The sequence below is a fragment of the Hypomesus transpacificus genome, chromosome 14 (genome assembly GCF_021917145.1).
Source record: "Hypomesus transpacificus isolate Combined female chromosome 14, fHypTra1, whole genome shotgun sequence".
NCBI lineage: Eukaryota > Metazoa > Chordata > Actinopteri > Osmeriformes > Osmeridae > Hypomesus > Hypomesus transpacificus.
In genome coordinates this window covers 10,991,249-11,004,681 of record NC_061073.1, presented here as the reverse complement: position 1 = coordinate 11,004,681, position 13,433 = coordinate 10,991,249, and the positions used below count along the sequence as shown (strand labels likewise).

Sequence of the window (13,433 nt, the reverse complement as noted above, 5' to 3'; positions counted from 1 at the left end):
CCTGTCAGCGGTGCCTACCCAGAGCCCCAGGCCTGCGAGAGGCAGGTCCTGTCAGAGGTGCCTACCCAGAGCCCCGGGCCTGCGAGAGGCAGGTCCTGTCAGAGGTGCCTACCCAGGACGGTGGAGCCGTCGGAGCCCGTGTTGGAGGACTGGTACCCGGGTACGTCGAAGGAGCTGAGGGCGTCATCTTCCATGGACTGGGAGATGTCCTGGAGGTCCTCCATGCCCCCGATGAAGTCCTCGCACAGGGGGCTGCCCAGCACCGAGTCCTCCAGAGGGGATGGGGGGCGGTAGTGGCTCTCCATGTCGACCATGACGGAGGACAGCAGGGCCCAGGGCACGCTCACTCATCAGACTAGAGGGGGAGGGGAGGGGGGAGGGAGGGGGAGAAGAGAGGGAGGGAGGGAGGTGGGGGAGAAGGTAAGTTCATTTCATTTCATAGCGATGCGTCAAGGAAGAAACTGGTTTCTGGTGAGAATCAGAGAGACCTTGTCTGTTTGTGTTCTGATTGTAGATTCAGATGCTCCATTGGAAAATAAATATAAAAAATTAAATCATAATCATAATAATAATACTAAGAAAGAAGACAACATGGATAACAGATTTCATGTGTACGTTCTAGATACATCCTTTCCTCTTGGCTAAAGCGGAATATGATGACGACATGATGGATTTATGAAATAATGTGTTTACATTACACAAGATGCTAATTAGCATGAGATCAGCAAATACGCAGCCCAAATCAAACTAGCTTGTCCATCAGATGGTGCACACGACATGACTGGGGGTCACATAACCAGGGACTGCCTGCACGGATCGAATGACACAACAACGAGGCTTCTTATTTCCAAATTCCAAAGGCAGCAACCTGATCCCCGAACCCCAAGGCCACAAGGGAGGACCCGAGACATGTAGGGCACAAGGCTATGCTAGGCTAAGATAGAATATGCTGGGCTAGGCAAAGCCGAGCTAAAATAAGATATGCTAAGCTAAGCTAGGTTGGGTTTTGCAAGACAAGGCTAGGTTAGGATGGTCGTAAACTAAGCTCAGATGGACTAGGCCCTAAGGCTACGAATGAGATGGCTTCTGGAGAGAAGTCAGGGTAGAATCTCAGCTACTTATCTTTAGAACATTCTTGAACGGCTAGAAGGAGGGGGGGGGGACCCTAAATCAGTTCCAATCCTAGTGGCATCTCCTCACATCAACCCATCCATCTTTAAGTCAGTCAGCCACTTCGTAAGAAGACCAGCGATTGGGGGTTTGAAGACTGAATGGGAACAACTCTGAAATTACCATATTTAATCTCTGAATCACCCACACAAGGGCAGTAGGAGGACAAAGACTGTTGTGGAAGGGTGGGTGTCCAAGGAGTTTATTTCACCAGAAGCTATCGAAATATCCCACTATAAGACCATACCGTCTGAAAGCTGTCTGGAGCTGACCTGATTAGACCTCCTCTAATCATGAGCGGGCATTAGACAAGCTGTACTAGCCTCACGTGCAGTGGAGTCTGGTGCACACATACTTCGGAGGGCAGTCACCTCAAACTCGGGCTGTATTATGCAACTTAAGATTCTTCTGAACTGTGTTTTTTTTTTAAATAATCGTTCGGGGGGGTTGGGGGGTGGGTTCTCTGTCCCTGTCCATAGCAGGTGCACCAGCCCACGCTGGTTATTATAAGTCTAGAGGCCAAGGTTTGCACAGTGACTGAAAGTAGAGACATTGTGTCAACACACTCAGTGTGCACATCTGACCTTTGCTATTTATGTTCCTTGCATGTCATGACACAGTCCCACACTGACCCCCTGACCCCACAGCAGACCAGTACAGCAGAATGCCGTCTTCATGTAAACAATCGGGCTGAAAGGAGACCGATGCTTCATCACTCATTGGAAGGAACATCCGTCATGTCCCCTGAGACGTGAATAAAGTAGCTATCTGTCACTACTGTTCTTTAGATATGTTGTGACTTATTTGATGTAAGTAATTCATGTTTGGTTTAAACTGTATAGCAAGAAATGTAAAAGATGCATAATTTACATGAGAGACAGACAGAGAGAGACTAGCGCTGATTTGACAGACAGAGAGAGAGAGACTAGCGCTGGTTTGACAGACAGAGAGAGAGAGACTAGCGCTGGTTTGACAGAGAGAGAGAGACTAGCGCTGATTTGACAGACAGAGAGAGAGAGACTAGCGCTGGTTTGACAGACAGAGAGAGACTAGCGCTGGTTTGACAGACAGAGAGAGAGACTAGCGCTGGTTTGACAGACAGAGAGAGAGACTAGCACTGGTTCCTGGGGTAACAGCAGAGCTTTGTCCCGTAGGTCAAGCCCCCTTTGGTGTGCGCTCAACCAAACCTGCTGAGCAGGGCATAGCACACACTGAGACAAGGACAGGGAAGGTCACCCCGCTGGGACGGAGTGTGTGTGTGTGTGTGTTAGGGTCTGGAGGGGGAGGGGACCATCCATTCTCCCCTCGGGGGACTGACAAAAGACCTCTACCATCGCCATGACAATGTCATGAAAATTCCGACACACGAATCATGTTCAGATTCGTTACTATAGGGAAGCACCCTACGTTTCAAAGCTCAAATAAAATCGGTAGACGCTCAAGCAATTCATTCACACTTATATGCCGATCCAAATACGTTGTGCTGTGTCACTGGCTTTGATTCCGTTGTCACAACTTACAAGTTTTTGGTATGTTAACATCATGGTCATTAAGGCATAACAACACACAAGCTAAGAATAGCCGAAAGCAATCTCACAGCTCTGTCCTCTCACAGTGGGATTATTGCTCCCCACCCCCACATGAACCACAGCATACTGCTAACCCAGTTACTACTGGGCCACGGGGGGGTATCTGGGAGCAACAGCCATAATGTAGCCAGAGGACAGGGAATAGAGCTGTCCGAATGGAGACATGTCCTTAACATGACTCAGGTTTACAGAGAGAGTCTCTTGGGTGTGGGACACTAAGGGCGGTTTGGCATCACGTTCGCCTTTGAAACAGCAGAGAACATCCATGTGATGGTCTGGTACCGACAGCTGTGTTGGACTAAGAAGCACAGGAGGGACTGTAGCATTGCACCTGGTTCTGTCAGGGTTCATAAACCACACAGTATACCTAGCCCAAGAGATCGCCACGACTTACTCTCAATGAGAATGACCTGGATGAGTTAAGGTCAACTACAACAGAGTCCTCTCTATTTCTGGAGAGAGGACGTCCTTATTTTGGCACATGAAACCGAGGCCCTTCCAGACGAGTAACAGCCAGGGTGAGACAACAATTGCAGGTACAGAACATTGGAGCCACACCAAAACAGGCTGGAGGTGTGCTTGCTCTTGTCTGACCCAGCAACAATACAACTCGACAGAACCACAATGTCCTGCTGGCACAGAGAGAGGGTCTGTCTGTGAAACTGCATAGCTAAGGCATCAATGTCTGGCATGCAGGATGTCAAAGTACATCTGTTATTGAGAAGAACATCGGAAAAAACACTCTAGAAGGAGGATTTTCACGTAAAAAATAAATAAATGATTCTAATAAACAAGCCCATTCCTTCAAAAACCAAACCTGAAGATTCTTTTCACAGCCTCGGCCAGTGAGAACATGACAGGCTGCCCTTTAGCATGCGTGTGTGTGTTCGTGAACATGAGTGTGTGTGTGTGAGACAGTGTGAACAAGCTGTACGTTAATGTTTAACCCCCTTGTCCCATGGTCTGAGAGTGTCAGGCCTATGAGAGCAGGAGGACCAGACAGCCTGATTGTGGCCCCAGAACAAGGGGACTGGGGGCAGCCCCTGGTACTGCCTGAGGGATATGTTTGCAGAGTGAGTCTTCACGAGGCTGTGCAGGGGCCGAGCCCTCTGTAAACACCTGAGGAGACCTTATCGCTCGCCACTGACACACCACCTAGAACACGCTTATTGCTAAGGAGACGGGTCAAAGTGCATCTGGAATAGACAATGGTCCCTTAGCTCTGCTTTACAACAGAGAAACTTCTGATATCTGAAGGTTCAAACTAACTGCTAGCAGTTTTTGGACCCAAGCAATGTCATGGTCTTGAAACGAAGCCGTTGTGCAAAGCTGTTTGATGCCTGACAGACGCATTGGCCCATTATGGGGTTTAATGTGTAAGGACCATTATACATATTCCACAAGTAAAATCTATACAATTTTACAGCTTTTTAAAATGTATTGATGTATATAATCGGAGTATAAATTCTAAGAAAATTCAACTCCATTTACAGAGGTAACTGACTATTGCATTTCTAAATAAACTAGATTAGCCAGTGCTAAGTCATTACTTCATGTAGAGAGCATTAAAGGTCAAGTTAAACCAGAGGACAAGTTACCCAAGATCTCCCAGCAAGCTACTATTAACTCCAGAGTTGCATGTATTGAGAAATAAAACATTAAACCTAATGTTACGAAAACCCTGGTGGACTTTGTCTTGTGACTTGACAGCAAATCTGGCGTCAAAGAGATAATCAACCTCACCACACTGCAGAAACCCAGAAACCGTACACCGACAGAGATAATCTGCTTTCTAGTCGGGCTTGTTTCTAGTACAAATGGCTCATCCAGTGACTTAATTTAACAACACATTAGGCATCATGAAGACCTTTTATCAAGTTGTTATTATTTAATTTTTTTACTGCACTGGTAGCCATATTTACTTGTTTTAAGCATAAGCAAACTCATAACTAATATTTTCATACTTACATTTTATGGGGCATTTTTACAGTGTAAACACACACACACACCCACACACACACACACACACACACACACCCATACACACGCACACACACACATTCTGAGGTCAGGGACACTGTCGGTTTTTCACAACAAGGGTTGTCTAGTATGATAGTATCTCACCAACCCTAACCCTATATCACTAACCTTGTACCACTAACCCTATACCACTAACCCTATACCACTAACCCTGTACCACTACCACAATACCCTTCTGGTACAACCATTGCATTGTTGGCATATCTTTACATTAGCCCCAGCTTCCTGCCCTGTTGCAACATGAACATATAGGCTAATCATTCCTGGCTAGGTGGTTCTCAGTGAGGCATGTAGCTAGCGTAGCGTCTCTCATTGAGACATGTAGCTAGCGTAGCGTCTGTCATTGAGGCATGTAGCTAGCGTAGCGTAGCATCGCCTGTGTCAGCAGGAGGCATTGAGAAACAACACAGCTGTTCGGTCTCCTTGACCTGCTGTGTTAGGAGAGGAGAACACGTCAGGTGACGCATTTAACCATCCCTGCATGCCTTACAGACACACTAATGTCAGCCTCTATCTGGTTGCCTTTCACCCCCAGTTGCTCAAAGCACCATTTGTTAACAACAATGTCCTTATGCTACACTTGTATTTGATGTCAAAACTTGGGTCGGCCATATCTACTGTAACTTATTTCCAAATCAGTTACTAGGATCGGATGCAGACTGGCCTTACAAAATATCCCAGAGGACTGTCTAACGGCAGGAATCTTGGTCAATTGACAGCTGGATGACTAAAGACAGGAGATGCAAGCAAGGGGCCCAATTTCAACAGTATTTGCTCACAGAAGTCAGGGTTTCCCGCTGAGGTGGTAGGGTGGGGTTTGCAGTGAAAGGCAAGAAATAGACAAGATTCCTCCATCCCATGAAAGGAGAGAAATATGGGAGGAAAATGACATCAGCACTGAGGAAGGATGTGTATGGAAGGGTATAGTTCAAAGGTTAGAGTGCTTGGCTGCAGGTCAAGAGGTGGCAGATTCAAATCTCCCTGTTGCTTTGGATAAGGAGATCTGCTACATGAATTATTGAGTTAATGAGTCAGCATTTGGCTGGTGGCTAGCTTTTGGAGGGAAACAAGAAAGTTTAATGTCAGCATTTCATAGCCTCCAGAAAAGGGAGACTAAAGTGAAACAAACCACCTAGGTTTCTTCATCGCTTTCATGCCAAAGCTAATGGGAACAGCAATAACAGCTACAACAAAGAGGTTTTCTACAAGGATTACGGCAGGAAGGGCATTCGCGAGACAACAAAAAACAAAGCAAAGAACTGTGACTGTTATTCAAATTTTCCCTCCTTTCTGAGGTAAAGGACAAGATAAGTTAGAAGCGTTTTCTGCCAGACAACCATATAGGCCTACGGGTCTTCTTACATTTTCCAGTATGACATTGGAGTCCTGAACTGCCCCGGTCTGGCTGCCAAATCAGCCCGCGTGTTTTTGAGGAGGCATGCAGTGTGAGGCCTGGCAAGAGGCCTGGCTAGCTCTGCAGCAGCTATCGCAGGCCCACAACAGTAGTAACCACCGCAGGCTAGCGCTACAGCAGCTGTCTCAGGCCCACAACAGTAGTCACCATCGCAGGCTAGCGCTACAGCAGCTATCGCAGGCCCACAACAGTAGTCACTATCGCAGGCTAGCGCTACAGTAGCTATCGCAGGCCCACAACAGTAGTCACCATCGCAGGCTAGCGCTACAGTAGCTATCGCAGGTCCAACGTCCACGACAGTAGCTACCACTAGGTAACACCTACACTGTAGGCTACAGTAGCAAGCTACCGCAGGCTATCTCAACAGTAACCACCACAAGCTGTAGCTACTGCTAGCTAGCACTTACAGTAGCCACTCTTGGCTAGCCCTAAACACTAGTTTACAAACTCGTAAACTTAAGTCTTCAACTATATATATATATGGACATATTGTACAGTGTGAAACGTTTCTATAACGTTGACTTTTTGCAGTTGAATATGAGGGCCATTTCTTGCATTAAAAACGAGTGTGTTGAGTGGCAGGAAACCCTGTACACCTGGAAAAAAGGAAGACCAAATCTCTCAGATGTCCTCCTTATAAACAGGCTATATGCAGCCTAGAGGAGCACACCACCATACAAACCTGACCCGATCTTGATTAGTTATTTACAGTTGGCCACACCACTCCTCTCTGCTCTAGGAACCACCTTCATCAACTTAAGCATTTACATTTAGTCATTTAGCAGACGCTCTTATCCAGAGCGACTTACAGTAAGTACAGGGACATTCCCCCCCGAGGCAAGTAGGGTGAAGTGCCTTGCCCAAGGACACAACGTCATTTGGCACGGTGGGGAATCGATCCGGCAACCTTCTGATTACTAGCCCGACTCCCTCACCGCTCAGCCATCTGACCCCCGCAGAAAACAATGTATTTTTCAGGAGTATCTGCACTGGTTAGTGGAACTCTGGACAACATAGGAGAGCTTGACCTGATACGGGTGTTAAGACTGGAGAGCAGCACAGGTAAGTGGTAACTGATCAGGATTTCTGACCGTTGTCTAACGTGGCGAACCAAGACATGGCTGATCAACACAACGGTGCCGACTTCCTTATTGAAAACAGAGAGAGGGAGAGAGATGTAGAGGTAAAGAGAGCTAGGGTAGGGCAGATTGATGAAGAGAGAGAGAGAAAGTAAGAGTGACAGAAAAAGCAGAGACCAATGTGGATACAGATGCAATTGTGACTGAATCCTATCAAACACCAGTCAGAGGCTTTGAGAGTTAAGCCCCTGGGGTTGAAAGCTCGCTGACTTCAGTAGGGTCTTCCTTGTCATTAGCTCACAATCTCTTCTCCAGAGCGGCTTACAATAAATCTGCCAGTCAAACAATCCTACAGATTGAGACAGTCTGCTAGGGTCTGGATTTTGCCCAGGTGAAGGTCATGCTGAGAGTTTGAGGACACTAGTGGAACAGACATTGCTTCTGTGTCCCAAGGGTACCGCTAGGGAGAAGGGCAAAGGAGAAGAGAGTTTGACAACATGAGAGATTGTCTAAGAGCGAGAAACTTGTGTGTGCACAAGCTTACATTTACATTTACATTTATTCATTTAGCAGACGCTTTTATCCAAAGCGACTTCCAAGAGAGAGCTTCACAAAGTGCATAGGTCACTGATAATAACAACAAGATAGCCCCACAGCATTGCGGGTAGTCAAAAAACAAGAAGTACATATTGTGAACAACCAAAAAATAGTGCTAAAGGGAAGAAACCATAAGAGCATGTAGTTAAACAAGTTAAAATTACACAACATTAATCTCTAAGTGCAGGTGTACCTGTAGGAAAGCAATAAAAATAGGATTAACTAAAAAAGAAGAATACAACAGTTTAAATCAGCTACCACTAACCAACAAGAGCAACAGTCTAGGCAAGAGTCATTGTGAACCTTGAGGAAACTAGCGTTGGATTCAGCAAACCATTCCTAAGTACCATTGTACTCCCGGAACAAGTGCGTCTTGAGCCTTCTCTTGAAGGTGGAGAGACAGTCCGTGTCTCTGATGGAGGTGGGGAGTTGATTCCACCACTGGGGTGCCAGGCAGGAGAAGAGCTTGTGCTGGGACCGGGCGGTCTTGAGAGGTGGGACCACCAGGCGGTTGTCTGAAGAAGACCGTAGGTGGCGGGTGGGGGTGTAAGGCTGCAGGAGAGACTTGATGTAGTCGGGCGCAGTCCCGTTCACTGCTCGGAAGGTCGAGGAAGCTTGAGGAAGAGTGGAGCGTTTTATTGAGTCGTTAGCAAAACTAAATCAAATAATGTTTTGTTTGCATAGCCCTGTTACAAGCAACGTCACAGAAACACTTCACATAATGCCCACGAAACTGCACTTTAACCTAACACCCTCAAGGTGGTGATTTTCATTCATGTTAGTGCCCATGAGTGGGTTTAGGAGAGCGAGATATCCCTCCACACACAAAGGCCATCCAACTCCAAACATTTATATAATATATATATCAAAGTAAGACGTGACAAATTTACAACAAAATACTGTACGATATAAAGTTTCAGACAAAGAAGACAGCCTCGATCTGAAATCCTCCGTCCACAAGCAGGTCTCTAACCCTCCTGACACCATAACGGACTTTAACTGTCCTTGATTTGAGAAAGGAACTCGAGTATCATCATGGATAAGTGCAGGCAAACCAGACACCTAAAACAAGATTCTAGTTGCTAACATCCTTTCAAAATGCTTGTTTACAGACTCTCAACAAGGATGGGGGGGAAACTCTCTAGAAAGGTTTGTTGAGGCTGAAAGAACCTGATAGTCCTGTTTGAGGAGAAGAGAAAAAGCCATTCTCTCTCTCTCTCACCATCTTTCGCTCCAGCGACCTAAAGCCGTCACTCAGAGGCTGATTAGGGGTTTCTGGTTCCACGAGACAAGACTCTCACAAAGAAGACAAACGTACTAGTCCCCTGAGATACTGAATGAAGTCAACACGTAGAGTAGGTGTGTAGACACACACACGCGTAGAAGTAGTCCGAGTTCACCGAGTTTGGCTGCAGGACGGTGAGATATCCGTCGCACAGCGACAGTAAGACATGGCGTGTTTGAAGCAAATTTTTCTAGCACCCTCTTCTGTACCAACAGTTTAATGCATCTACTTTCCAGCAGCTTCCGTCTTAGAGAAGAGCCCAGTACACCTTTCCTTCCTGCCCTGGTGTGTGGCAAATAAACACTAAACTTGAGTCGAACACCCTACAACACCACCAACGTTTCATTAATCATTTATAACAACCACATAAAATGTACTGCAATCAATGCACGTGGCTGCATTAGATGGTTTTCCACCAAAACATGATGAGACATGGGTGGCCTGTGCCAAACCTGCACACAGATACAAGATCGTAGATCATCAACAAAGCAAGTCTAGCTGTCCTGGGAATGGCAAGAGACGGAACCCCACACAGTGAAAGAGGACCTTTGAACCGGCTACACGTCCACACGCCTCAGCCGCTGTGGAGACTAGCTTTTGAGGGGAGCAAATAGCAGAGAGGGGGGATTATGTAAGGCTCCCACAGCCCAGCACTGTGCCACTGTCAGAGGAGTGCCTGTACAAGTTATCCAATCCCAGACCTCAAAGAGAATGTGACCTCCATGCCTTTCTGCAGAGCTTCAAACTCTCTCACTGGCTCCCTGTTTGACTGGGTGACTTATCAGGAAATATACAACAAGTACGTTTTTAATCACAACTTCATGTCAAGTGAAGAAAACACCAGGCAGTTAGACTGATACAAAAGACTGGTGTAAGAGACTTGTCGGACAAGATACAAGAGACTGGTTTGACAAGATCTTGGTAATGTTTAACACTCTCAAGGAAGGAAGTACATGAGATCTAATTGTGCTGTTGGCGGGACAATGATAATCCTAGAGGCAAAATAAAAGATGGGACTTGGATTTAGAGGCGTGTCAACTGACTGGTTGACTCACATGGCAACAGGAACTGCAAGCGTGCCAAGACAAGCTGGTGTACACTTTGGACAAAAACGTTTCATTCTTGACCCATGCAGTTACAATTCTATCATCCCATTACGTGTAAGGGATAGAGTGTTCTTTTTTTCATTTATGGAGCACTCTGTATTAAGACCAGATATGGAGACGGATTCCTTCTTCTAGCTTTATTTTGAAACATCCATACAGACCCCTAGATTGTCTCTATCAATTTATGGGTCTAATGGTATATCAACAACCAATCAGAATTACCCCCAAACAATTTACATGAGCTTATCTTATTCTGCTCTCTTCTACTCACAATGTGCTACTGACAACTAGATTTAGTTTAATTGATGCAAATAGCAGAGGAATCAAGCATTGACCCACCATGGTAACTTATAAAAGCCCTGAAGTGCGAGCAGGCAGTTTGATAAAGCAGGCGTTGCAATTTATGGGGAGACAAATTCAATGAAAAGACTGTGAGTGGCTCTTAAGACTCATTCAAATTAGTCTAACTTTACAAAGGACCACCAACGAGATACGGTACTCTCTCGCGAAAACATGACAACATTCTTGAAGCAGAACAAACCACTGAAAGTGGTCAGTTTTTCCTTGGGGCAGATACTGAGATAGTTTTCGGTCATGAGGTAGGCTATTTTCACCGAATTTCTCCATAAAAACTTTTCAACCTGTCTGCAGGCTTTTGTCATTACAGTCTAAGTGTCTACTCCCATAGCCTACTGTTGGCACATCCAAGTTAACATTCATTTATTTAACTACTCACTTGACACTTGACAACTCCCTTGATATGATCATATGCCTGAATACTTTTCTACTGTTACTGGAATTATGTAGGGGTTAGCAACAGCTACTCAATATACTCAAAGTTAAAGACATGGGAATACTTCCAAATATCACTTTATAATGAGTTTGCAACATGCACTCACGGGAAGGCTAAACAAACGTTCATGTATTATGTCTGTTACAATGTCACGAACCAAGGCATATAACTAAAAAATACTCTCCAAATAAATTATTCATAGAAGACTAGGCTACAACAGGCTTACAGCACTAAAACAACGTATAGATCGAATAGCCATGTCCAACGTGCAGGCGTGCTCTAAGTAAAATGATACAAAAGCACTGTCCTTTCAGATATTTCGAGCAAATGTTGCATTATTTTGCAATTACAAAAGAAATTTAACAAATAGAGAAATATTCCACAAATCAGAGAACTCTCAACTGTCTTCACACACTAATTAGGCTATATGGCACAGAACTATCCTAGATCTAATACAAATCGTATGACGCTTGATGAAGGATATGCAATTTAATATAAAAATATATTTATCAAGCGTTAATATCTAGGCTATATTTACCTTACAATGTACTGCACAATCCGAAGCCGCCATATCGTCGGAAATCTTGGTGGATTGAGAGGCTGTCAGTGCGCGATCGGAAGGAACGAGGATGGAAAAAATAGTCCTCTTTCACGCGTCCTTGTTTGTCTCCAAACAGCGATGCCGCTGTCAAAATCCCCCACCACCGAGACCACGACTCGGCCGGACTTGCGCCCACCCGCAGGAAATGACGTAATGACTGACAGTTAATTTGCTGAAGGCTCACACCCCCTGACACACCTATGGTTTCAGCGAATAGAAACGACGCAGTCTCTCCCTTGAGCAGGACGCCCCCTAACCAGGGACTGACAGCAGGAGGAGGAGAGAGCAACATGGGTTACGCTGCACGTATTCGCAGCTGTGAAAAGACTGTAAGAAAACTCTTAAAGAATACAAGATAATCCGTTTAAGATGCATATCGGTGTCATATGTATAGCCTATAGGCTAGCAGTGGCCTATAGCATTCACACACACGATCATTCAACCCTCTAAACAAGCCAAAGCATCGAATCAATGGCTTTCCATTTTTATACGTCAAAAGGTAAGATAAACTGTAATAAAACCCAGACGTTGTCAAGAAACAACTTGTTAAAAAATAAAAAAATAAATGACATAAAATGGCAGTTATGCAAGAACACTTCATGCTTGGACACATTGTTGTTGGAGGCGAAGCCTATTGTGCACACGTGCTGTGGTATGTTAAGTAATGCACAGCTGTGCTGATTTAGCATAATATGCATGAAGCCATAGAGAACATAACGTGGAGAATACGTGTTCTGCTCCTGGCGCGGAGAGAGGGCCAAATCAAGAATTTGTTAACATTAACGGACCACCTCGAATTGTCCAGCTGTTGCCAGATGCTAAGTGTGCAATCCCGTCCTCTGATTGAGTGTGTTTGGTCGCTTGTTTCTTCACGCCCTGTCCCTGTTTCCCACTCTTATCAAACTGCTGTATGAGTATTGCTCCAGAGATTGGGCTCAATCCCAGCCCTGATACCATCTGGATACCCCTTGTGACCTCGCTCCTCCTTAATCCCCGTTGACCAACACACACATCAACGCAAGTAAACACACATACACAAAATGGGTGCTAATGAGGACGTTATGCATTCCCTGAATATCTGTCACGAGAGGAACATTGTGTACGATATAGATAGTTGCACCACGCCTCAGGAGAATCGACGAGTTTTTAGTCTTATAAACTGTGGAGTCATGTCTGAATTTCCTGTCAGGAGTTTATTTAGCAAGAGATGAACTCGGTGACAATGATTGAGGAACACTGTTTTCGCTCATGCCAAATTTGAGACAGTGGGGCAAGATGTCTGATTCCAAACTGGGACATCTTGACCTCAGTTAACCAGCATGGTCAATCATTATAGGCTCCACACGTATGAATTCTGAGTGAAGTTGAATATGGTTGACGCCATTAAGAATTTCTGAACGGACTTAAATTAGACACTAGACCGAAAACTGTAGCCATCTAGCCTGCCCTACATATAATGTATTTCCATGTTTCAATAGTTCAACTCAACTCACCAAAACATAAAAAGTGCAATTAAGGACATAAACTGTTGTGAATCTAGGTTTGAATCATCCTGCACAGTGCAGTGGAGTAGGAAATACTAAAGTCGGTTGAGTTGATCCTTTATGAATATGGTGGAATATCCGTTTTTCGCCGTAGTTGAAAATGGGTCAACATGTCTAGACTAAATGGTCCTCTACCTCCACCTAGCGCTGAGATTAAATCAGACTAGAATATATTCACATGTTGATCAGCCCATCAGTATTTATTTATTTTCTGT

The 13,433-nt window shown here is 45.1% G+C and overlaps 1 protein-coding gene across 1 annotated transcript in view; it reads right to left on the bottom strand.

Moving 5' to 3' along the window:
• The window catches only part of pparab (peroxisome proliferator-activated receptor alpha b), a 24,920-nt gene extending 13,083 nt beyond the window's left edge, over positions 1-11,837 (bottom strand). The window contains exons 1-2 of the mRNA XM_047034682.1: positions 11,612-11,837; positions 113-355 (exon numbers count right to left, since the gene is read on the bottom strand). Of these exons, the coding sequence (XP_046890638.1) occupies positions 113-314 (202 nt within the window). The 5' untranslated portion in view covers positions 315-355; positions 11,612-11,837. The remainder of the gene's footprint in view (positions 1-112; positions 356-11,611) is intronic.
• Between the last annotated feature and the right edge of the window lie 1,596 nt (positions 11,838-13,433).